At 44.1% G+C, this 27,432-nt stretch overlaps 1 protein-coding gene across 2 annotated transcripts; it reads left to right on the top strand.

The window, feature by feature from the left end:
- The first annotated feature begins 18,316 nt into the window (after window positions 1-18,316).
- LOC125554748 (putative methyltransferase PMT2) lies at window positions 18,317-21,335 on the top strand. Of its 2 annotated transcripts, none has more exons than XM_087518136.1 (7): window positions 18,317-18,559; window positions 18,652-19,352; window positions 19,446-19,656; window positions 19,746-20,034; window positions 20,148-20,519; window positions 20,588-20,665; window positions 20,751-21,335. In XM_087518136.1, exons 2-7 carry the CDS (start codon window positions 18,693-18,695, stop codon window positions 21,031-21,033), a joined length of 1,893 nt encoding a protein of 630 aa, XP_087374262.1. In that variant the 5' UTR covers window positions 18,317-18,559; window positions 18,652-18,692; the 3' UTR covers window positions 21,034-21,335. The 2 variants fall into 2 exon arrangements, with proteins under 2 accessions (XP_087374262.1, XP_048574146.2); XM_048718189.2 differs by having other exon boundaries at window positions 18,319-18,559; window positions 18,655-19,352.
- The last annotated feature ends 6,097 nt before the right edge of the window (window positions 21,336-27,432 follow it).

Raw genomic sequence — 27,432 nt, 5'->3', positions numbered from 1 at the left:
GTGCTTCAAAGTAGCACCATGATCTTCGTGATAGAGAGTCTCCTATATTGTCACTTTCATATACTAGCGGGAATTTTTTATTATAGAACTTGGCTTGTATATTCCAACGATGGGCTTCCTCAAATTGCCCTAGGTCTTCATGAGCAAGCAAGTTGGATGCACACCCGGTTAGTTTCCTTTTTGAGTTTTCATAAACTTATAGCTCTAGTGCATCCGTTGCATGGCAATCCCTACTCACTCACATTGATATCTATTGATGGGCATCTCCATAGCCCATTGATATGCCTAGTTGATGTGAGACTATCTCCTTCTTTTTGTCTTCTCCACAACCACCTTCTATTCCACACATAGTGCTAGGTCCATGGCTCATGCTCATCTATTGTGTGAAAGTTGAAAATGTTTGAGAACATCAAAAGTATGAAACAATTAATTGGCTTGTCATCGGGGTTGTGCATGATTTGAGTATTTTGTGTGATGAAGATGGAGCATAGCTAGACTATACGATTTTGTAGGGATAAGCTTTCTTCGACCATGTTATTTTGAGAAGACATAATTGCCTTGTTAGTATGCTTGAAGTATTATTGTTTTATGTCAATATTAAACTTTTCCTTTGAATCTTATGGATCTGAATATTCCTGCCACAATAAATAAAATTACATGGATAAATATGTTAGGTAGCATTCCACATCAAAAAACTGTTTTTATCATTTACCTACTTGAGGACGAGCAGGAATTAAGCTTGGAGATGCTTGATACGTCTCCAACGTATCTATAATTTTTGATTGTTCCATGCTATTATATTATCTATCTTGGATGTTTTATATGCATTTATATGCTATTTTATATGATTTTTGGGACTAACCTATTAACCTAGAGCACAGTGCTAGTTTCTGTTTTTTCCTTGTTTTTGAGTTTTGTAGGAAGGGGATATCAAACGGAGTCCAATTGACCTGAAACTTTACGATGATTGTTTTTGGACCAAAAGAAGCCCACGGAGTATCGGTGATGCGCCAGAGGAGTAGCGAGGCCTCCACAAGGGTGGAGGGCGCCCCCACCCCCTTAGGGCGTGCCCTCCGACCTTGTGGGCCCCTCGTGGACTCCACTGACCTTTTCTCGATGCCAACACCTCTTATATATCCCAAAACCTGCAGAACAGAACCTAGATCGGGAGTTCCGCCGCCGCAAGACTATGTAGCCACCAAAAACCAATCGAGACCCTGTTCTGGTACCCTGCCGGAGGGGGAAATCATCACCTGTGGCCTTCTTCATCATCCCGGCGCTCTCCATGACGAGGAGGGAGTAGTTCACCCTTGGGGCTGAGGGTATGTACCAGTAGCTATGTGTTTGATCTCTCTCTCTCTCTATACATATATATCTCGTGTTCTTGATTTGGCACGATCTTGATGTACCGCGGGCTTTGCTATTATAGTTGGATCTTATGATGTTTCTCCCCCTCTACCTTCTTGTAATGGATTGAGTTTTCCCTTTGAAATTATCTTATCAGATTGAGTCTTTAAGGATTTGAGAACACTTGATGTATGTCTTGCATGCGCTTATCTGTGGTGGCAATGGGATATTCACGTGATCTACTTGATTTATGTTTTGGTGATCAACTTGCGGGTTCTGTGACCTTGTGAACTTATGCATAGGGGTCGGCACACGTTTTCATCTTGACACTCCGGTAGCAACTTTGGGGCACTTTTTGAAGTTCATTGTGTTGGTTCGAATAGATGAATCTGAGATTGTGTAATGCATATCGTATAATCAAACCCGCGGATATTGGAACGTGGGATTGGAACCAATTGAGATTGGAATTTCATCAAAAGTTTTATCCTATGCATATGGTTCATCATGATAGGAATTATATATATAATTTTTGGCCTCACGAAGGAGAAAGTATCGCTCCAGATTTGGGGAGGCTTAAGTACATTATGTACACATGCCTCAATCATGAGCTCTCAAGAGAAATTATCTTACAAAAAATGTATGCTCGGCTTTCTCATAATGATCAAACCATGCTCGATTCTTCTTCAACTGGTTCCTTTACGAAGAAAACTATTGAATCTAGATGGGATCTTCTGGAAAGAATTAAACACAAATCTAAAGATTGGGAACTCGACAAAGGTAATGAATTAGGTATAATACTTGAGGTTGATTGTGTTAAATCTTTAATGGATATCGATGTTTTTCATAAGTTTAGCACTAAATATGGAATTGACTCTGGGATAGTAGCTTCCTTTTGTGAAACATTTGCTACTCCTGTTGATCTCCCTAAGGAGAGGTGGTTTAAATATTATCCCCCTATTAAAGAAAAGATTGAGGAACCTGGTAGGAACGAAGTATGTCTACCAGAGGGGGTGAATGGGAGTTTTAAATTTTCTTCAGAAATCTCAAAACTCTCGGAACCCAGCAGCGGAGCGAATGAAAAACAAAGTACAACGAGCTAAAACAAACTACCGAATGGAAACTAAAACATGCATCTATACAAATCACATGATTGAGATAGTTCGAATGTAAATAGGAGTAGCAGAGGTGACCAATGATGCTCGATGGAGACAAGGTATTTGGCAGACCAGCTTGTCCTTCTACACAAGGACTACGTCTGGTTGGAGGGGTTGTGACTTAACACAAAAGATAAACTCTCTTCACCCTATTCTCTTCAACAATTGGTTCGTCAACCAATTCCGATCACTCATGGTAGATAATTTAGGTGATCTCCGAACCTTTACAGACTTCTTATTCGAGAACCACAAGGTCTCTGAAGAAATTGACACCTAACCGTCTAGAGAGTTTACAGCTCTCAAGAGTAATAAGTGAAGTGTACTGGACTTAGATACGAGTGATGTGAACCACTATCTTATTTTTCAGCTCTAGAGGTTTTCTCTCGGCGGATTTTAAACTTAAATCGCTCAGAGAGGAGGTTGCTCAACAATCTTCTCAGAATGAAATGGAGCAGCCACCGGACAATGCTGGCACGGGGTGCCTATTTATAACCGCAGCCTTACCTAGTGGGAAATGACCATTTTGGACACGCGGTCCATCCAATGGCCAACCGACACATTCTCAGCGGTCGAATTTCAAAGAGCAACAGTAACATTACTTGAGGAACAAGTAATGCTAATTCCTCGGTCCAAGACAAATCTCTCACAGCGAAGAAGATCACTGTCTCTTGTTGGCAAGTATTTTCTCAGAGCACAAAGAGATTTCTCTCGCAACTTTCACAGGATTTGGGTTTAGCATCAGAGAATGAACGCTTCGAATGCTACACCCCTCTTAATAGTACAACCGGAAATAATATCATCCACAGAAATTTGACACACAAAAAGATCGCCATTAACAGCACGAGTGAAAAGAGTGGAATCAATGGATCCTGGCTTGAACCCCTTTTCATGCAGAAACTTCTTCAGGGTGTCATGCCAAACTCGAGGGGCTTGCTTCGGCCCATATAGAGCCTTCTTTAACCTAAAAACTTTGTTAGGAAACTAAGGGTGTTCAAAGCTAGGTGGCTGCTTAACATATACTTCCTCATCAAGTTCACCATTAAGGAAAGCCCTTTTCACATCCAGTTGATAAAGCAGGATATCATTGAAATTTGCATAAGTGAGAAGAATACGAATTGCCTCAAGGCGAGCAACAAGAGTATATGTTTCATCGAAATCAATACCTTCTACATGTGTATATCCTTGAGCGACAAGATGTGCTTTGTTTCTCACAACAATGCCATTTTCATCTTGCTTGTTCTGGAATATCCAGTTGGTGCTGATGATATCGTGCTTCTTAGGATACGGCCTGTCAACCAATTCCCATACATCATTCAATTCGAATTGCACCAACTCTTCTTGCATAGCATTCATCCAATCAGGATCATTCATGGCTTCCTCATACTTGGTAGGTTCTGCCAATGAGACAAAGGAGAAATAGCCACAGTAGTTAGCCAAACGAGTGCGAGAGCGAGTTGTGGATCAATAACCTGGATTCTCGAGATCTTCGAGAATTAATGAAGGATCAACTCGATTTGCCACTCGTGGGTGAGGATTTTCATCTTGATTTTCATTTCCCTCAGCATCAGCATTAGGATTGGCATTTGGGTCACCATTTTCATCGGGATTTCCATTCTGATTGGCATTAGGATTCTGGTTGCCATTTGTGTTTGGAGTAGCATTTTCTTCGACAATGGCTTGCCGAGTTCTGCTTCAAGTCATAAGAGCATCATCATTGGAAGAGTCAGGTACATTTCCTTCAACTAGCTTGACGCTCCTGATGGCCATTTGCCAAATAGCATCCGAAATTGGTGGTTCATCTATAACATTAGGCAGGTGCTCCTTTTGGGAGCCATTAGATTCATCGAACCGCGCATTTACTGTTTCCATAACTTTCTTGTGGTGAGTCTTATAGACGCGATAAGTATGCGAGTTCAAGCCATACCCAAGAAGAAAACCTTCATGTGCCTTAGGTGCAAACTTGGAATAATGGTTCGTATCACGAATGTATCAAGGTGCACCAAAAACATGTAAATAAGAAACATCTGGTTTCTTGCCAGTGATAATCTCATAAGAAGTTTTCTTAAGGAACTTGTGAAGATAAACACGATTCACAACATGACAAGCAGTGTTAATAGCATCAGCCCAGAAGCGGATAGGAGTTTTATACTCACTGAGCATTGTTCTCACCATCTCGATAAGAGTTCTATTCTTTAGCTCAACAACTCCACTCCGTTGAGGAGTGTATGAAGGTGATAATTCATGAGTAATAGCATTCTATTCGAGAAAGTATTTGATATGAGTGTTTTTGAACTCAGTACCATTGTCGCTTCTAACATGCTTAATTCTCAAATCATATTCATTCTAGGACTTCTTGGTGAATCTTTTGAAGATATCTTGAGTGCAGGTTTTGTCTTCGAGAAAGAATAACCAAGTGTAACAAGAGAAATCATCAACTATAACCAGACCATAATGACGGCCACCGAAACTTGCATAGTTTTGAGGTCTGAATAAATCCATATGAAGAATTTCCAGAGGTCTTGTCGTGATCATGATGGTTTTCGATGAATGATGCTTCTTGGCCAATTTACTGGCCTCACACGCATCACATAAATGATCATTGTCGAATTTCACATCAGGAATGCCTCAAAGATGATTTTTCTTCACTAGAGTCTGCAAATTTCTCATACTTGCATGACCAAGTCTTTGGTGCCATAGCCAACCTTTGGTTGCTTTTGCAATCAAACAAGTTTGGACCGAGGGGCCCTTAGAGAAATCCACAATATATAAATCACCTATTCTATTTCCCTCAAAGACGAAGGAATTGTTAGAGGCCATAAAGTCAATGCATTTAGATATAGAAAATAAGACTAGCATGCCTAGATCTCAAAGCTTGCCAACTGACATGAGACTGAATCCAAGAGTAAAACATCATCAATGCACTTGTCTTTGGATATAGCAACATTACCTAACCCAGTGAAGATAAACACGATTCACAGCATGACAAGAAGTGTTAATAGCATCAACCCAGAAGCGGATAGGAGTTTTATACTCACTGAGCATTGTTCTTGCCATCTCGATAAGAGTTATATTCTTTAGCTCAACAACTCCACTCTGTTGAGGAGTGTATGAAGCTGAGAATTCATGAGTAATACCATTCTATTCGAGAAAGTATTTGATATGAGTGTTTTTGAACTCAGTACCATTGTCGCTTCTAACAAGCTTAATTCTCACATCATATTCATTCCAGGACTTCTTGGCGAATCTTTTGAAGATATCTTGAGTGTAGGTTTTGTCTTCGAGAAAGAATACCCAAGTGTAACGAGAGAAATCATCAACTATAACCAGACCATAATGACTGCCACCGAAACTTGCATATTTTGAGGTTTCAATAAATCCATATGAAGAATTTCCAGAGGTCTTCTCATGGTCATGATGCTTTTCGACAAATGATGCTTGTTGGCCAATTTACCGGCCTCACACGCAGCACATAGATGATCCTTGTCTAATTTCACATCAGGAATGCCTCGAAGATGATTTTTCTTCACTAGAGTCTGCAAATTTCTCATACCTGCATGACCAAGTCTTTGGTGCCATAGACAACCTTTGGTTGCTTTTGCAAGAAAACAAGTTTGGACAAAGGGGCCCTTAGAGAAATCCACAATATATAAATCACCTATTCTATTTCCCTCAAAGACGAAGGAATTGTAAGAGGCCATAAAGACAATGCATTTAGATATAGAAAATAAGACTAGTATGCCTAGATCTCAAAGCTTGCCAACTGACATGAGATTGAATCCAAGAGTAAAACATCATCAATGCTCTTGTCTTTGGATATAGCAACTTTACCTAACCCAGTTACCTTTCCTTTGTTGTTGTCACCAAAAGTGATATACTTCATAGATGAAGTAGTTAAGTTGGGGTCCACAAACAATGACTAGTGCAGCCACTATCCATTATCCATTGGCACACCCGGAGACATAGTCCTATGGAGGAATTAGGTTTTCTTGACCACCCACATCTTTGTAGGTGGCTTCGACACAATAGGACGAGCAGGATATGATTTATATCGGTAACCATAATTGTTACTCGATGAGGTGCAATCATAATCAAAGGAATAACCATTGAAATTCTTCCCAGATGAATGAGTATAGTGGTTGAATGAGGTATGCATATACTCATTCTGTCAAACTTTTTCTGCCTGCATGGTTAGTACAGTAGTGACAGGCAATGCTTCGATAGTAGTCCTCGGCACCCAAATAGCTTTCTTGGGGGGGCATTTCAGCTGTTTGGTCCAACATAGCGAGCAACAATCTCACCATGTAGGTTTTTGAATAGCCTGTAGTTGTCTAGAGAATCACCATGAGAGTATTCAGGGATAGGAGAGTTATATCCCGAAAGCAAAGCTGGATCGAGCATTTTGTTCTTGGCAGGTACCCACACAGTGCGAGGATATTGATCAGGTTCCCAGTATGAACCATTTTCATTCAGTTTCCTTTCGAAACTGATACCTTCTTTCCTGGAATTTTTGTGAAGAATGGATTTCTTTAGAACATCACAAAGGGTTTGATGCATTTTGAGAGATTTGAACATTCCCGTCTGAAGAAGATCCTTCAACCTAGCATTTTCATCAGATACATAACCATTTTCCTCAGTAGAGGGGTTAGCATTCACAGAAGATTTAGCATTTGATTCAGCATTACTACGTTCAAGGAATTTTAAGCAGGGTGGTACGAACACTTCAGGTTTCTCTTTGAGTTGTTGGGTGAGAAGAGAATTTTCTCTGATGAAATCATCATGAGCCTCTCTCAGCGACTTGAGTTATTGTTTCCTTTTCAGGTAATCATAAGTCGATCTCTCGTGGTCAGCCGAGACAAAATCATGATGAGTTGATAGTTCTTCCATTCGTGACTTGAGAGTGGAATACTCTTCGGTCAATGACTGATTTTTTTCATCTCCTCAACCAACAACCCTTCGGATTTCCTAAGGGTTTTCTCAATTTTCTAAAGAGATTTTTGTTGTATATTTGCAATTTTGATCAGTTTAGCATGGTCATCCTCATCAGAAGAATATTGATCACTTGAGTAAACCTGATGATGTTTGGAGGATATCTTTTCTTTCGGAGCTTTAGACATGAAGCAGTAGGTAGGAGATTCATCATCGCTTGAATGTTTCTCAAACAAGCTTGATGTGGGAGTGGAGGCGCATGCTATGCCAGCCATGCCGGAATCAGCATCCTCATCGGATTCATCAACTTCTTCGGAGTCGGATGATTCTTCTTCATCAGAGTCCATCTCCTTGCCGATGTAAGCCTTGGCCTTGCGAGAGGTATTCTTGCAGTTGGAGGAGGACTTGGAAGGGTTCCTTGAGGAAGATCTTGACGAAGACTTGGAAGAGGAGTTGTCCTTCTTCTTGAAGAACTTCTTCGTTTTCTTCTCATCATCGGAGTCGTATTTCTTGCTCTTGCCCTTGCCATGGTAGTTTCCTGAATCATATATTCCACTGGCACGGATTTCAACTTCCCAAAGAGGGCAGTCCAAAATGAAATGTCATGGATTTTCGCACTTGAAGTAGGTGTAGTCTCCTGTAGGTTTTGATGAAGATTTTGAACTGCCAGATTTGCTCGATCCTTCCTTTTGGAACTAATTCTTCCTGTGAAGGCGTCAGAATCTTTTCGTGATTAGTGTGAGATCTTTACTGAGCCATTCTGGGTCATGAGAATCTTCTTCAGCATTTCCTTCGAAGGAAGAGTCGGCCATAGCTTTGAGAGCATGACTTTTGCAATGACCTGAGCCATAGAGATCTCTCTTTTCTTCTTGTTCTTCGAGGGGGTTCAATCTTTCCATGATATCAGCAGAGTCAAGATCCTTGAAATCAGGTCGTTCCCTAATCATCAGAACTAGTGTGTCGAATGAACTGTCAAGAAAGTGGAGTAGTTTCTTCACAACTTCATGATCAGTGATGTCTTTGTCACCGAGACCTTGAAGCTCATTTGCTATGTCACTCAGACGATTGAAAGTTTGCTGACAACTTCCATTTCCAATGCGCTTGAACCGATTGAATTTCGCCCGAAGAGTATCAATGCGAGCTTCTTTCTGAGTTGAAACACCTTCATTTATCTTCTCGAGAATTCCCACAATTCCTTCGCGGTTTCACACTAACAATAGCGGAGAAATTGAGCACGAGAGAGATGGCCACCAATTTCATCTTTGGCTTGAGCATCCACCTGAATTAGTTTCTTCTCCTGGTCAGTGGGGATTTGGGCACCACAATCGTGAATCCATTTTGCACCACATTCGACATATCATCATCAATAGCTCAGAGACGGATATTCATCTTCTCCTTCCAGAAGGGATAGTCCATCCTTTGAAGATGGGAATCTTGACATGCGACTTGTAGCTCACTTAAGACATACTTAAACTCCAAGGTTGTTAGACCAAAATGAGCAGAGTTGTAACGCCCCGAGACCGATGTGCCAGGTGTTCTCCAGTTATTCGCTGTTGTTGCCTTGTCATTGCTTGCATGTCATGCATTGCATATCATGTCATCATGTGCATTTCATTTGCATACGTGTTCGTCTCATGCATCCGAGCATTTTCCCCGTTGTCCGTTTTGCATTCCGGCGCTCCTATCTCCTCCGATGGTCATTTCTACCTTCTTTTCATGTGTGGGGGTTAAACATTCCCGGATTGGACCGAGACTTGCCAAGCGGCCTTGGTTTACTACCGGTAGACCGCCTGTCAAGTTTCGTATCATTTGGACTTCGTTTGATACTCCAACGGTGAAACGAGAGACCGAGAGGGCCTCGTGTGTGTTGCAGCCCAACACCCTTCATATTTGGCCCAAGACCCACCTAAACCTATTCTATCGTCTAGAGCGTTCGATCACGATCGCGTGGCCGAAAACCGCACCTCATTTAGACTCTCCTAGCTCCCTCTACCTATATATATGTGCAACCCTTCCAAATTCGCGGACGAAACCCTGGTCTTCTTCATCCTCGCGCCACCCGACACTTTTCTTCCACACCGGACATGTCCGCTGCGCCCTCCACCTCACTCCGGCGAATCCCGTCGCGCCATGTCACCCCGCCGCCGCCGCGAGCCAACCAGCTCGCGCCATGTGTCGCCGCCTCTCTCCTCCCCACCGCGCCGGCCCGCGGAGCCCAGATCGGGCCCGCGCGAGCCCGGTCGCCGCCACCGCACGCCCACGGGCGCGTGCCCGCACCGCGGCTCGTCGCCCTTCGCCGGAGTATGCGCCGGCCACCGCGCGCCTTTGCCGCCTGCGGCCACGCGCCGCCGCCCGTCGTCGCTCGCCGCCGCCATCTCCGCCGCCTCACTCGCGCCGCCTTCGAGCTCCCTCGCCGCAGCCTCTCGCCGGCAGCCACGCCGCCCGGCCGGCCCCGACCTCGTCGCGCCGCCTCGCGCCCTCCTCCGTCCTCTCCGGTCATCGCCGGAGTCGCGAGCTCGCCGGAGAGCTCGTCCCGCGCCGGATCCGTGGAAGATGGATCAGATCCACCACTTCCCCATCCAAACACGTCCCGTCTCAGATCTGCACAGCTCCGTCCCGGATCCCTCCGTCCCGCGTTGACCTTCGCGGATGTATAATTTCACTAAGTCCCCGAGATTTCCATGTTTCACATGCCCATATTCATCATGTCGTAACTCCGCATCCGTAGCTCCGTTTTGGGCGTGTAGCATATCAGAATGTTCGCCTCAGAGAGTACATCATTTCATCTCATTGCATCATTTTCTTTTGAGCTCACCTTGATGCCCGGAATGCTGTTAGAAGAGTGCTATTTGAGATAATTGTCGGATCTGCTGCTCCAATTAGCTATTTGTCATTTTTGCCATGATTATTGTGTGCATGATATGCCCCTGAGCTCTACATGTGTTTTGTTATATGTTTTGCCATCTTTCCAGAGGTGCAACCCATGTATTTTTGTGATGTGTGTGGTGACTAGCACAAGCTTGCAAAGTGGTGCATTCGTTAATGCTGATTTCAGGGACTTAGCATTTCCACTAAGTCCTTGATCTGTTTATTTCATTATGCCATATGTTCATGTTGTTTCCTAGTGATCTGTGCCTCTTTTGAGGATGATTAGTAAGGATGATTTGTTAATCTTGTAGTGCTCTATCCATCCATGTCTTTGTTTGCAACTATGGAGCACCCTAGCGTGAGTCAATCGAGCTCTACTTTTGCTATTTCGTGAATCTGGGCAGATTGTCTACTTGTTAGCAATTTTGCCGAGGATGTTGTAGTTGATCCGTGCATGCTATGTTATTGTTCTTGCCATGTTTAGCTTGTATTTGGTGTATTCTTGATGGGTGTATGCTTAGATTGTCATGACTTGCTATGTAGTGAGTGCATCGAGCTCTTAAACATGCCTACTTGATATCTATTTTGCATGTTCCAGTTTTCACCAAGTCTGAGAACTGATTATGTTTTGCCATGTTCACATGCTTGCAAATGTATTTTCCGACCCCTTTTGGCTCAAGGTCACTAAGGGACTTTTGTTAAGCTCCTTGAGTAGCTCCATGCCATGCTTTACTTTTCCTTGTTCATGTCCCTTAGCATATAGTTTTCATGCTCCAAAGTGTGCTACCTGATCTGAAATTCCAGACAAGTGTTAATTTCACCAAGTCTGAAATCTGTTTATCAAATGCATTTTTGCCATGCTTGTTTGAACCTGTTAATGGATGATTTGGTCGTAGCCTAGTGTACATCTTTTGTTAAGCATCATGTATGGATCCCTTCCATGTATTTTGTTGCCATGTTTGAGTGTTGTAGCATGTTCATCTTGTTGCATTTAGATGGCTACTTGCTCTTTATCGCAGACCGGTGCCATATTTGTTTTGCTTGCCATTTCCAAACCGTGCCTCCGATTCCAGCGTTCTTTATATCGTTTTCAACCAATTTCATCTCACCTTTCCAATGGCACACTTGGCTTTCCAAGTTGAGGCCAGGTTCATTCATTCCCTTGCAAATCATGCATATGCATCACATACTGCATCCCGCATATCATACCATGTTCATGTGTTGGTTGCTTACTATGTTGTGTGCTTCTTTCCGGTGTTTGCTTCTTTGGGTTGGTTCCGGTAACGTCGCGTTTGTGAGGATCCGTTCGACTTCGTCCGTTTGTCTTCCTCATGGACTCGTTCTTCTTCCTTGCGGGATTTCAGGCAAGATGATCATACCCTCGAAATCACTTCTATCTTTGCTTGCTTAGTTGCTCGCTCTTTTGCTATGCCTATGCTGCGATACCTACCAATTGCTTATCATGCCTCCCATATTGTTGAACCAAGCCTCTAACCCACCTTGTCCTAGCAAACCGTTGTTTGGCTATGTTACCACTATGTTCCCGGATTTTGCGTTCCTTACGCGGTTGGGTATAATGGGAACCCCTTGACAGTTCGCTTTGAATAAAACTCCTCTAGCAAGGCCCAACCTTGGTTTTATCATTCGCCACCTAGCCTTTTTTCCCTTGGGTTAGGCCAGCCCAAGGGTCATCTTATTTTAACCCCCCCAGGCCAGTGCTTGTCAAAGTGTTGGTCCGAACTGAGTAGACTACGGGGCCACATTGGGCAAACTTGAGGGCTGGTTTTACTCGTAGGATGTCTCATCCGGTGTTCCCTGAGAACGAGATATGTGCAGCTCCCATCAGGATGTCGGCGCATCGGGCGGCTTTGCTGGTCTTGTTTTACCATTGTCGAAATGTCTTGTAACCGGGATTCCAAGTCTGATCGGGTCTTCCCGGTAGAAGGAATATCCTTTGACCGTGAGAGCTTGTGATGGGCTAAGTTGGGACACCCCTGCAGGGATTTGAACTTTCGAAAGCCGTGCCCGCGATTATGGGCAGATGGGAATTTGTTAACGTCTGGTTGTAGAAAACCTAAAGTTGACCTTAATTAAAATACATCAACCCCGTGTGTAACCGTGATGGTCTCTTCTCGGCGGAGTTCGGGAAGTGAACACGGTGTTGGAGTTATGCTTGACGTAGGTTGTTCTAGGATCACTTCTTGATCATAGTTTTATCGACCGTGCCTTGCCTTCTCTTCTCGCTCTCATCTGCGTATGTTTAGCCACCATATTCTAGCCGCTTGCTGCAGCTCCACCTCATACTTTTCCTTACCCATAAGCTTAAATAGTCTTGATCGCGAGGGTGCGAGATTGCTGAGTCCCCGTGACTCATAGATACTTCCAAAACCAGCTTGTAGGTGCCGTTGAACCGTGCAGATGACGCAACCAAGCTCAAGGAGGAGCTCGATGAAGATCTTGTCCTTTGTGTTGTTTCGTTTCAGTCGATCAGCAGTGGAGCCCAGTTGGGGTCGATCGGGGATCTGTGTAGAATTTGGGGTAGTCTTCTTTTATTTTGGTTCCGTAGTCGGACCTTGTGTGTAACTGGATGATGTAATGCTTTATTCATGTATTGTGTGAAGTGGCGATTGTAAGCCAACTATGTATCTCTTTCCCTTATGTATTACATGGGTTGTGTGAAGATTACCTCACTTGCGACATTGCTTTCAATGCGGTTATGCCTCTAAGTCGTGCTTCGACACGTGGGAGATATAGCCGCATCGAGGGCGTTACAAGAGTCAAGAGGAGTACTATAATACCAATTATAGGAACGAAATATGTCTACCAGAGGGGGGTGAATGGGAGTTTTAAAATTTCTTCGAAGATCTCAAAACTCTCGAAACCCAGCAGCGGAGCGAATGAAAAACAAAGTACAACGAGCTAAAACAAACTACTGAATGGAAACTAAAACATGCATCGAGACAAATCACATGATTGAGATAGTTCGAATGTAAATAGGAGTAGCAGAGGAAACCAGTGATGCTCGATGGCGACAAGGTATTTGGTAGACCAGTTCATCCTTCTGCATAAGGACTACGTCTAGTTGGAGGGGTTGTGACTTAACATGGACGATAAACTCTCTTTGCCCTATTCTCCTCAACAATTGGTTTGACAACCAATGCCGATCACTCGTGGTAGACACTTGAGGCGATCTTCGAACCTTTGCAGACTTCTTGGAGAACCACAATGACTCTTGGTCTCTGAAGAAATTGACACCTAACCATCTAGAGAGTTTGGAGCACCACTATCTAATTTTTTGGTTCTAGGGGTTTTGTCTCGGTGGATTTTAAACTCAAATCACTCGGAGAGGGGGTTGCTCAGCAATATTCTCAGAATCAAATGGAGCAGCCACCGGACAACGCTGATGCGGGGTGGCTATTTATACCCGCATCCTTCCCTGGTGGGAAATGACCATTTTGGACACGTGGTCCAGCCAATGGGCAACCGACACGTTCTCAACGGTCAGATTTCAAAGATCAACAGTAACATTACTGGTGGAACAAGTAATGCTAACTCCTTGGTCTGAGACAAATCTCTCACAGTGAAGAAGATCACAGTCTCTTGCTGGCAAGTATTTTCTCGGAGCACAAAGAGATTTCTCTCGCAACTTTCATAAGATTTGGGTTTAGCATTAGAGAATGAAAGCTTCAAAGGCTACACCCCTCTTAACAGTACGGTGGTCCTTTGACTCAATAAAGAGAAGAGAACCAACGAAATAAATGCTAAGCCTTCACTTCGTCTTCAATCTCCTCGGCCGCAGTTACTTCCTTCGGACGAGCACTTAACCAGTTGCTTCATGTTAGCAATTTTTGAGGGGTCACTCTTGTTATCATAATCGTCGGTGATAACCTTCACTGCTACGTCAGGGATTATCTTCGGCGTTTGAATTAAACTCCTCATGTTCACACAGACCTGTTACTCTCTGTGCACTAGCAAACACATAAGTCCCATACCGTTTATGTCAACAAACTCCAAAAACATAAGGGGCCAATCATTGCACCAACAAACCCGTTATAGTTAAAGATGAAACTATCATTCACAATGTTGATCTAGTTGTGCCTAATGCTTACATTAAGAACCACCTTTTCCTGTTTGGATAAAGGAGTTTCAACTATGGCTAACAAAAGTAATATTAGAGCACCTAGACCCTCTGAACAAATTAATGTTGAACCTAATTTTGCTATGGTTAAAGATCTCTTGGTCAATAATATAGATGGGCATGTTATTTACTTGTGTGACGAAGCCGCTAGAATTGATAAGCCTGATACTAAAGATAAGAATAAACCTATTGTTGGTATGCCACTGGTAAAGGTCAGACACTAGTAAGCGATAAATCGACCGATTTATCTGAATATCAGAAGATATCTTGAACAGTGGTATGCCTATTGTCTCAGTGAAAATAGGATATCATTGTTACCATGGCTTATGTGATTTGGGTGCTAGTGTGAGTGATATCCCATTTACCTTAGATCAAGAAATTATGAATGATATTGCACCTGTTGAGATAGAAGACATCGATGTTACTATTAAGCTTGCGAATAGAGATACTATTTCATCGCTTGGGATTGTTAGAGATGTCGAAATCTTGTGTGGAAAAATGAAATACGCTACTGATTTTCTAGTCCTTGGTTCTCCACGAGATGATTTTTGTTCCATTATATTTGGTAGACCTTTCTTGAAGACCGTTAATGCTAATTAAGATTGATTACGCTAAAGAAACTATCAGTGTTAACTTTGCCGATGTATTTCATGAGTTTAATTTCTCTAAATTCCATAGACAACCTCATGATAAAGTATTTCCTAGTAAGGATTAAATTGTTGGTCTTGCTTCTATTGCCGGGCCTCCTACTGATCTGTTAAAACAACATCTTCTAGACCATGAAAATGATATGCACATGAATGAAATAAATAGAATATATAAGATGTTCTTTGATCAACCACCTATCCTTAAACACAATTTTCCTGTTGAAACTCTTGGAGGTCCTCCTCCACCAATAGGTGATCCTGTGTTTGAATTAAAACAATTGCTTGATACATTGAAATATGCTTATCTTGATGAAAAGAAGACTTATCATGTTATTATTAGTGCTGAACTTTAAGAGCATGAAGAAAAGAGATTACTAAAAACTCTAAGGAAGCATTGTGTCGCTATTGGATATACTTTTGATGATCTTAAGGGCATTAGTCCCACTCTATGTCAGTACAAGATTAATATGAAACCTGATGCTAAACAAGTTGTTGATCACCAACGACGATTAAATCCTAAAATGAATGATGTGGTAAGAACTGAAATATTAAAGCTTCTGAAAGCAGGTATAATTTATCCCATAGGTAACAGTGGATGGGCCAGCCCCATTCATTGTGTTCCTAAGAATGGAGGCATTACCATTGGTCCTGATGATAAGAATGAACTCATTCCACAAACAATTGTAACTGGTTACAGGATGGTAATTGATTTTAGAAAATTAAACAAAGCTACTAGAAAAGATCATTACCCCTTGACTTTTATAGATGAAATGTTAGAAAGACTATCTAAGCACAAACACACTTTTTCTTCATAGATATTTTGGTTTCTCTCAAATACCTATATCACCAAAAGATCAAGTGAAAACTACTTTTATTTGCCCTTTTGGAACTTATGCATATAGACGTATGCCTTTTGGTTTATGTAATGCACCTGCTACCTTTCAAAGATGTATGACTACTATATTCTCTAATTTTTGTGAAAAGATTGTTGAGGTTTTCATGGATGATTTCTCCGCTTATGGGACTTCTTTTGATGATTGCTTAAGCAACATTGATCGAGTTTTGTAGAGATGTAAAGAAACTAATCGTGTTTTGAATTGGTAGAAGTGCCATGTTATGGTGAATGCAGGTATTTTATTAGGTCATAAAATCTCTGAAAGAGGTACTGAGGTAGACAAAGCTAAAGTTGATGTAATTTAGAAAATGTCATGTCCTATAGATATTAAAGGTATAAGAAGTTTCCTTGGTCATGTTGGTTTCTATAGAAAGTTTATTAAAGACTACTCTAAAATTTCTAGGCCTCTTACTAATCTCTTGCAAAACATGTTCCAATTGTTTTTTATGATGATTGTGTAGAAGCATTTGAAACACTTAAGAAAGCCTTAACTTCTGCACCTATTGTTCAACTACCTGATTGGAACTTGTCTTTTGAAATTATGTGTGATGCTAGTGATTATGCTGTTGATGTTGTCCTAGGGCAAAGAGTTGATAAGAAATTATATGTTATCCATTATGGTAGTAGAACTCTAGACAGTGCTCAAAGAAATTATGCTACTACTGAGAAATAATTTTTAGTAGTTGTGCTTGCATGTGATAAATTCAAATCTTACAAAGTTGATTCTAAAGTAATTATTCACTTGTTATTGAACCATTTGATGTTTGGGGATTTGATTATATGAGACATTTTCCTTCCTATAATGGGTATACACATATTTTTGTTGTTGTTGATTACGTTACTAAGTGGGTAGAAGCTATTCCAACTAATAGTTCTAATCATAACACTTCTATTAAAATGCTTAAAGAAGTTATTTTCCTTAGGTTCGGAGTGCCTAGATATTTAATGGCTGTTGGTGGTTCACATTTTATTCAGAGATCAGGAGGGGGTATGTAGGGAGTGGTTAACCTCGAGCGGTAATGGCGGTGTCGGTGCAGCATAGCTTCGCTGGAGCAGTTTTCCTGGAACGAGCAGCCATGACGTTGGTCTGCGGCGGCTTGGTCATCTCCTCTGCCCCTCACACACATATGGACCCATCACATCCTCTATCTCAACGACAGTCCTTCCTAGATACCATCTCTCTCACACCAGCAGACAAATCCCCTCCCCCCCTCATGTTGATTGGTCTCGCAGTGGCCAAAGGACCCCATCTCTCTCGCAGCAACCAACGGAGCCTGGCCTTTCTAGCCAATTGGGCTAGAAGAAAAGGCCAAGTTAACAAAAGACCTCGGATTTTTCCTCTAGAGTAGCATCCCTTTAGAACAACAAATATGACGACCTAAAATGTCTCAGTCACAAAAAATGGATGGCCAAAAATGTAGAGGTCCTCGGGAGGCTGGGGTTAGGCTCAGTTTTACTATCCTAAATAGATTGATGTTCGGTAATCTGACAAGTAAGTTAATTTTACTAGCAATCAAGTAGTTGTTTACCTGGCAAGTAGGTGCACACAATCTGTCAAGTACAAATGAAATAAAAAGTTGTCAAAACATGTTAACATGTGATTTAGTTTTAAAGATCCCACCACAACAAAGCGAACTGTGAAAGCGGATCATTGATCTGATTTGAGTGGTTGTTTTATTTATAATTTTTAAGCATTTAAAGGAATCTTACTTATGCCATCTCATGGATACATGGTGGATAGAAGAGAATTGAGCCCCCATAGATATGTGGCGCTAGTATATAGTTGAGCCCAATATTTATTTAACTTTGCCTTAAGTTTTTTTTTGCGGGGAACTTTGCCTTAAGCTGCATGCTCCTAGATTTCTCTATCTCCAATCCATAATGTAACAGATGCTCCCCAAAACTGTTTTTTTAGGGCATTGACCAAAATGTGCTCAAGCAGTTGATGTATCTGCATGTAGTGCTGCAAAAAAAGGCATGCCAATTTTTTCGCCCCAAGTGTTGCAAATATACAACAAATGCCGCGCAACGGCCACAGTTTTTTTGGCATCTGGAACCACACAGGACAACAAGACACATCACTTTGTGTCAAAAACGCAGCTTGAACAAATAATGCAGAAGTGCAGTCGTAATGTATTTTAGGGCACCACTTTCACCTGATCTGCTACGGCAGAAATAACGTGTCGCTTTTAGTGGAAGGAGACGTTCATGTCTATGACGATGCGTCTACAGTGACTTTGTAAATCTTAAGATGATATGTCGGCTCAGTCTCTCGAAGGTGCTCATAGGGATAGAATGTGCGTGTGTGCGTTAGAGTTGAGTATATGTGTGTATATATGAGCGCTTGCGTCTGTTAAAAAAAACGTGTTGTCATCTCGTATCTCCATACTCCATACCCAGATTCCAAGATCCGCTTCTTCCTCCCTTGTTGTTGAGCATTCTCAGCAAACACACGTATGTACCGATTCTCCGATTCTCCCGCGCGCGTTTTCCTCAACAGAGATCGATCAGATGCAACAGCGGTGTCCTAATTCATCAAGCCGTATTGATCAATTCACTTCGGTCTGATCATACCGTGATCAAGGTCCATGCATGGCATTAACAAATTAATCATTAATTATTCTTGTGTGTTCAATTCTTGTTCCTTTCGTTGATGCATTTGTTCTTGTTGTGTAGTAGGCCTTGATCGATCGATCCACGGCAGAGGCGATCCGTCCATGGCCATCAAGGGCAACTCTGGCGAGTACAAGGCGCGGAGCCCGCTGGGCATGGTGATCGCCGTCCTGCTGTGCTGCTTCTTCTACGTGCTCGGCGCGTGGCAGCGCAGCGGCTACGGCAAGGGTGACCGCATCGCGGTGGCGGTGACCCGGCAGACGGCCTGCGCCAGCGCCTCTGCCGTGGGGCTCTGCTTCGAGACGCACCACACCGGCGGCCTGGCCAACGCGACGACGTCCGGCCTTGGCGGCAAGCCGCCGCCGTCGTTCGCGCCGTGCGCGGCAGCGCTCACGGACCACACTCCGTGCCACGACCAGGACCGCGCCATGAAATTCCCACGCAAGAACATGGTGTATCGGGAGCGGCACTGCCCGTCGGACGGCGACCGGCTGCGGTGCCTCGTGCCGGCGCCGCCTGGGTACGTGACGCCGTTCCCGTGGCCCAAGAGCCGCGACTACGTCCCTTACGCCAACGCGCCGTACAAAAGCCTCACCGTTGAGAAGGCCGTCCAGAACTGGGTCCAGTACGAGGGCGCCGTATTCCGTTTTCCCGGCGGCGGCACCCAGTTCCCCCACGGCGCCGACAAGTACATCGACCAGCTCGCCTCCGTCGTCCCCTTCGCCGACGGCTCCGTCCGCACCGTCCTCGACACCGTCTGCGGCGTAAGCCATTAATCACGTTTTCTGATACATGGTCCATGCAATGCATTCGCGCGCTGTCATTCATCGATCTTGTTTACGTCCATGTTGGTGCAGGTGGCGAGTCTCGGCGCATACCTAGACTCCCGTGGCGTGATGGCCATGTCGTTCGCACCGCGCGACTCGCACGAGGCGCAGGTGCAATTCGCGCTGGAGCGCGGTGTGCCGGCCTTCATCGGCGTCCTTGGCACCGTCAAGCTCCCATTCCCTCCAAGATCCTTTGACATGGCGCACTGCTCCCGGTGCCTCATCCCGTGGTCCGGCAACGGTGAGCTAGCACTCGACGCGATCGACACGACGACACGCATGTCATTGCCATTGTCATGATTTGGTATATAAAAGGAAGTTTTGATGCAGGCGGGATGTACATGATGGAGGTGGACCGGGTGCTCCGGCCGGGCGGGTATTGGGTGCTCTCCGGCCCGCCGATCAACTGGAAGGCGAATCACAGGAAGTGGCAGCGCACGGAGGAGGACCTGGGAGGCGAGCAGAAGAGGATTGAGGAGTACGCGCAGATGCTCTGCTGGGAGAAGGTCACCGAGATGGACGAGATTGGCGTGTGGCGCAAGCGGACGGACACGGCAGCATGCCCGGCCATGCCGCCGGCGGTCCGGGCCTGCGACCCGGCAAATCCCGACGACGTCTGGTGAGATCAATATCTAGATTGACAGTCGACTTTGAGTCAAACGGCTTCAGAACGTCACATCGTTTCCCGCGGGACACGGAACTGAAAGATGTTGAGTTGGGCCTGCACAACAGGTACAAGAACATGGAGACGTGCATCACGCCGTCCACCACTGCCGCCGGAGGAGAACTGCAGTCGTTCCCGGAACGGCTGAAGGCCATCCCGCCGCGCATAAGTTCTGGCGCCGTCCAGGGCTTCACCATGGAGTCGTACGAGGAGGAGAACCGACGGTGGGAGAGGCATGTGAAGGCATACAGGAAGGTTAACTACAAGCTCGACACCAAGCGGTACCGGAACATCATGGACATGAACGCCGGCGTGGGCGGCTTCGCGGCGGCGATCTTCTCCCCCATGTCCTGGGTGATGAACGTGGTGCCCACCGCCGCCGAGCTCTCCACCCTCGGCGTCATCTATGAGAGGGGTCTCATTGGCATCTATCATGACTGGTAAGTTAGTTTTGCCTACCTTTGGTCTACAAAATGATGCGAAGAGGTTGTTGATTTGTGTTCTTCAGGTGTGAAGCATTCTCTACCTACCCAAGAACCTATGACCTCATCCATGCCAACGGAGTATTCAACATCTATAGGGACAAGTGAGTGAGCCACTCAAAAAAATCTTAGCTGCTGGCAACTGTATTGTACATCCCTGACAAGTTGATGTCTGGCTGGGTGGATCAGGTGCAAGATGGAGGACATTATGCTGGAGATGGACCGGATTTTGCGCCCTGAGGGCACGGTGATCCTCCGGGATGACATCGACGTCCTGCTGCGGGTGGACAAGGTGGCGACGGGGATGCGGTGGAAGACGATGATGGCAAACCACGAGGACAGCCCGCACATCCGAGAGAAGGTGCTCTACGCCATCAAGCCCTACTGGACCGCCGACAGCGACAAAAGCTCCCAAGACCAAGAGAAGAAGGCAACCTCTTCTAAGGGCAAGGGCTCAGACTCAGAGGTGTGAAATGGTGAGTTAGATGAGATGGGCTGATGCACTGCAACTCAGGAGATCAGCGTGTGTTTATTTCAACTTCTTGTGAATTTCTCTCAAGTGTAGCGGTGAGATCAACACGTGTATTCCTTTGATTACGCCGTGTAGAATGAACAGTTCTTTTCCATTTTTTTGACATGAGATGGTAGGAAATATTCGACACAAAGATCTACGTACCATTTTCTCCCAGTCACAGATCCAAAGACATGAGATGGCACTCAGAATTCACATTCTCATGGTCGTTTTCACCACCATTGTTCCCATTCGAACTATTATTGTCGTATAAAAATGTGTGTATAGAGTTACTCAAATATTGAATAAGAACGCCTGGGGAACCTACAGGGTGGAGTTAGAGCATCTACAACCGGACCTTTCAAACCCGCGTCATACGTCCGGGCGGCCGTCCGGTCACTGTCCGGTTATGATTTTTTGACCCAGATGGCCCCTTCAAACGCTCGGGCTGACCAGCACCCCTCATATCCAGCCCAAATATGTGGCGGATATGGGGGCACCCAAGCATGCCTGCCACATCGGCCTGACGGCGTGGCCTCACACGGACTCGCCGGGAAACCTGACGGTCCGACGGGCGCCACGATCGTCGCCGCTTGGCGCCGCTTTGGCTCGTCGCCCGAGGCCGTAGCTGGCTATTTAAGTCGGCCGACGCCCCCAGCCCTAGCACATTTGCCTCTTCCCTCCCTCTACCACCACTCGAGCCTTAGCCATGCCCCCACGCCGCCGCTACTACACGATCCAGCACCGTCTCTTCCTCCTTGAGCAGGCCCGGATCTGTAGGGAAGCGAGGCTACCTATGGAACTGGAGGAGGATTTTGAGGAGGTTGAGGAGGAGGTGCCGGTGGAGGAGGAAGAGGAGCAGGAGCAGGAGCCGTGTGAAGGACAAGCAGGAGCCGGCGGAGGAAGATGAGGAGGCACCGCCGCTGAATGTGGGGGAGGAGGAGGCGCCGATGATGGAGGAGGACGTGGGCGTGTGGCCGGAGCAGCATGCCATCCTGAAGTCCATCCACTTGGAGTCGGCTGCGGAGGCCAGGCGTCCCTGACGGCAACAAATGGAGGCGGCACAGGCTCCAGCCATCACCGACAAGGACGAAATTTGAGTAGTATAGAACGTAGTACGTAGCTATATATTCTGCATGCTTTTTATTGATTTAGGGGATGAATATGCAAGAGTTGTATGTGGAGAAGGAAATATAAGAAGTGCCCGGCCAGTGCCCGCGGTGGCCGGATTTGCCAGTCCGGCTTTAGATACTCTTATGGACAGAAACAGTTTCTGGAAACTAGCATGATAGCAAGCATCAAAACTTCAAAGTTGCATCAACTAAACAATTCTATCTGTATTATTGTGCACTCTGGTGATCCATCTTTGTTAAATTGTGATCCCAATTATACCGTGTTGGACTAGACATAGTACAACTGGTGTGGGCCTTTGCGTTGACGTCGACGCGTACGAGTACAACTCGTTTACTTGTCCTACAAGGACTCTTATGTATTGCCCTCATATATACCCCATGTAGTCGCATCTCAGACGGTTTGTCGTCTCGTGCTTGTAATACTCCTCCTCATAGTGATTATGCCTTAGTGCGTCACTGGTTTTCTCCCGCAAGGGTTTCCACGTAAAAATCTGTGTCTCTCGTGTCTCGTTTATTTCTCGTTATATGTTACTTTGTTCACTGCCAAGTTCTTATACAAATTTTAGAGACAACATATTATACAGTCGTGATACACTCACACTTAATGAAGTTTATGAAGCTTTGAACTCTAAGGAGAAGATGAAATTAATGGTGCTTCATGATGGTTCGAGTTCATCCCAAGCCGAGGGATTATCTGTTCGTGGCAGGACAAAGGAGAAGAACTCCAATAATGGAAACAAAGGCAAAATTAAGAATGGCCACAGGGGCCGGTCGCAATCTAGAGACAAGAAATATTGTAGGTATTGCAAGAGAGACGGGCATGACATCTCAGAGTGTTTCAAGTTGCAGAATAAAGAAAAGAGGAAAGGTAACAAACAAGGTGAAAATTCTACTAACGTTGCTCGTGATGATAGTTCCGATGATGCTCTTGTCGTTATTGCTGGATGTGCTAAGACCAATGATGAGTGGGTACTTGACACCGCATGCACTTTTCATATGTGTCCACATAGAGATTGGTTTAATACTTTTGATTCCCCTACTGCTGCTGGTTCCGTTTTGGGTTTTGATAATTCACCATGCAAGATTGAAGGCATAGGTTCTATTCGAATCAAGATGTTTGATGGTATAATCAGAACTTCGACAAATGTTCGGTATATTCCGAAGATGAAGATAAATCTTATTTCTATGAGTGCCCTTGATGCAAAGGGGTACAAGTATTCAGGTGGAGATAGTGTTTTGAAAGTCACCAAAGGTTCCCTTGTTGTGATGAAAGGTGATTCGAGTTCTACCAATGGTCTTTATTACCTTCGAGATTCTACCGTTTCAGGTAACGCTACTCCAGTTATTTCAAAGAATTCTGATTGTGATGCTGCTAACCTTTGGCATATGCGTCTTGGACATATGAGTGAACTTGGTTTGGCAGAGTTAAATAAGAGAGGTCTCCTTGATGGATATGAACCTGGTAAATTGAAATTTTGTGAGCATTGTATCTTCGGCAAGCACAAGAGGGTGAAGTTCAACACTTCGACTCATACAACTAAAGGTATTCTTGATTATGTGCATTCTGATTTATGAGGACCATCTCACAGAAAGTCACTAGGTGGTGCTAGTTACATGCTGACTATTATTGATGATTATTCGAGAAAAGTTTGGCCTTATTTCTTGAAGCATAAATATGAATCATTCTCAGCTTTTAAGGAGTGGAAGATTATGATTGAAAGACAAACTGAAAAAGAAGGTAAAGATACTTCGCACTGATAATGGCATGGAATTCTGTTCTAAGCAATTTAAGAATTATTACAAGTCTGAAGGCATTGTCAGACACTACACCGTTCCTTATACTCCTCAACAAAATGGTGTTGCTGAGCGTATGAACATGACCATTATTTCCAGAGCCCATTGCATGTTGTCCAATGTAGGTTTGCATAGGCATTTTTGGGCTGAGGCCGCTTCCACTGCTTGCTATCTCATTAATCGGTCACCATCTATTGCTCTTAATAAGAAAACTCCAATTGAGGTATGGTCTGGTTCACCTGCTAATTATTCACAGTTGAGAGTTTTTGGTTGCACTGCTTGTGCTCATGTTCATAATGGAAAATTGGAGCCTAGGGCTGTTAAGTGCATTTTTCTTGGTTATAAGTCTGGTGTTAAAGGTGTTAAATTGTGGAATCCTGAAACCCAGAAGGTGGTTATTAGCAGAAATGTTATCTTTAATGAATCTGCTATGTTACATGATGTTTCATCTACTAATGTTCTCGTTGAGAGTGAACAACAGCCTATTGTTTAGGAGCCTATTGTTTAGGTGGAGCATGTTATTGATTGAGGTGATACTTTTGGTAATGAAATTGTTGATGCACATGATGAACCCGTCGTTAATGATGATCATGTCACTCCCACTCCAAATCAGCCTATTGTTCCGCCTAGTTGGAATCTCACACGTGACAGCGTTAGACGGGGTATTAATAAACCGGACAGGTTAATTGAAGAGTGCAATATTGTTTCTTTTGCTTTATCTGTTGCAAAAGAAATTGAAGGTAATGCTGAGCCTTCTTCATATTCCGAGGCTATTATTTCTGGTGATAGTAATACGTGGATGACTGCTATGCATGATAAGATGGAATCACTTGAAAAGAATGGCACTTGGTATTTAGTAAGATTACCTAGAGAGAAGAAGCCTATTCGTTGCAAGTGGGTTTTCAAGAGGAAAGAAGGTGTTTCTCCTAAAGATGAGACAAGATATAAGGCAAGGTCAGTTGCTAAAGGTTACAGTCAGATTCCAGGTATTGACTATAACGAAGTCTTTTCTCCTATTGTGAAGCATAACTCTATTCGCACTTTACTTAGTATTGTTGCCATGCATGATCTTGAGCTTGAACAATTGGATGTTAAAACTGCATTCTTACATGGAGAATTAGAAGATGATATTTATATCGAACAACCTGAAGGTTTTGTTATTCCTGGAAAAGAAAAGCTTGCCTATAGGTTAAAGAAATCTCTTTATGGATTGAAGCAATCCCCTAGACAATGGTACAAGAGATTTGACACCTTTATGCTCTCTCAAGGATTCAAAAGGTCTAATTATGATAGCTGTGTTTATTTGAAAACTATCAATGGTTCAGCTATTTATTTGCTCCTTTATGTTGATGATATGCTAACTGCTGCAAAGAGTATGTCAGAGATTAATGAACTAAAGAAGCAATTGAGTAATGGATTTGAGATGAAGGATTTGGGTGCAGCAAAGAAAATACTTGGCATGGAAATATCCAGAGATAGACCGTCTGGAAAAGTATATCTAAGTCAGAAGGGATATATTGATAAAGTTCTTCGTCGTTTTAATATGTATAGTGCCAAGCCAGTAAGTACTCCGTTATCTACACACTTCAAATTATCATCAGCTTTATGTCCCAAGTCAGATGCAGATATTGAGTACATGTCTAGAGTTCCCTATTCGAGTGTAGTTGGTTCACTTATGTATGCCATGGTTTGTTCTCGTCCGGATTTATCATATGCGTTGAGTGTTGTCAGTAGATACATTGCTAATCCTGGAAAAGAGCATTGGAGAGCAGTTCAGTGGATTTTCAGATACCTGCGAGGTACTTCTAATGCTTATTTACAGTTTGGGAAATCTAGAGATGGACTTGTTGGTTTTGTTGATTCCGATTTTGCTGGTGATTTGGATAAGAGAAGATCACTCACAGGTTATGTTTTCACCATTGGTGGTTGTGCTGTGAGTTGGAGAGCAACTTTGCGGTCTATTGTGGCTTGTTCCACTACTGATGCCGAGTATATGGCTATTTCTGAGGCATGCAAAGAAGCTATCTGGTTGAGAGGTTTGTACACTGAGCTTTGTGGAGATTCATCTTGCCCTACCATATTTTCTGACAGTCAAAGTGCCATATATCTTACAAAGAATCCAATGTATCATGAGAGGACAAAGCACATTGATGTCAGATTTCATTATATTAGAGATGTTGTTGCTGAAGGCAATTTGAAGGTATGCAAGATAAGTACTCATGATAATCCTGCTGATATGATGACAAAGCCAGTTCCTACCAATAAGTTTGAGCTTTGCTCAGGCTTAGTTGGTATTTCTCACTAGTCCTATGGACTTTGACGCACAAGGTGTTTATACTGATTTGGATGGAGTTATTTACTTTCATCAACTACTGGAGGGAATTTGGATCAAGGTGGAGATTGTTAAATTGTGATCCAAATTATACCGTGTTGGACTAGACGTAGTACAACTGGTGTGGGCCTTTGTGTTGACGTCGACGCGTACGAGTACAACTCGTTTACTTGTCCTACAAGGACTCTTATGTATTTCCCTCATATATACCCCATGTAGTCGCACCTCAGACGGTCTGTCGTCTCGTGCTTGTAATACTCCTCCTCATAGTGATTACGCCTTTGTGCGTCTGTGGTTTTATCCCACAAGGGTTTCCATGTAAAAATCCGTGTCTCTCGTGTCTCGTTTATTTCTCGTTATTATCTAACAATCTTAAAGCATCTGCAACCAGGTTTAGTGAACCATGACAAAAATGCGACCCAACACCACTCCTCAAACCGGCCCTATACGTCCGGGTTGTCCGACACCTTTCGAACCCAGTCCATATCTGAAGTTGATATGGTGAGGCCCGGATGCGTCCGTCACGTCAGATCTGATAGACCGGCCCCACCCAAAAACCCTCCAAATTGACCTAGACCACCAAAAAAAATTGGATTAGTTTCAATTGCTTACCACATATGTCACGTGGTACCTAGTCCTCCTAATTGAAAGGCATGTTCCCATGTTCGTCCTCCATTTCCTACCGCCGAGCCGTCGCCATCCTCCACCCTTGCTCCTGTCCGTTTCGCCGCCCTCGTAGATAACATCGTCGAGTAGCCTGTCCCCCACCACCGACATGCATGATGCCTCGATGGAGTTTGTGGGGATCCCATCCGTGGGGTCAGTTGCAAGGTGGAGAATATTGTCTGAGGGAGGGCAAAGGAAGCAACATGAGCAGGAAGCTGTGGACAAGGGGGCGAAGGAAGCAGCGTGGGCGGTGTGGGGCTCCCATCCGTGGGGTCAGTTGCAAGACGGAGAATGTCATCTAAGGGAGGGGTGAAGGAAGCAACGTGAGCAGGAAGCTGCAGACAAGGGGGCGAAGGAAGCAGCATGGGCGGGAAGCTGCAGACAAGGAGGTGGTCCACATTCTTGTATCACCTACCTATGTATTGTCATACTTTC

The sequence above is a fragment of the Triticum urartu genome, chromosome 4A, assembly GCF_056163025.1.
Source record: "Triticum urartu cultivar PI428250 chromosome 4A, HENAU_Tu73, whole genome shotgun sequence".
Taxonomy (NCBI): Eukaryota; Viridiplantae; Streptophyta; class Magnoliopsida; order Poales; family Poaceae; genus Triticum; species Triticum urartu.
This window is presented reverse-complemented; position numbering and strand designations above follow the sequence as displayed.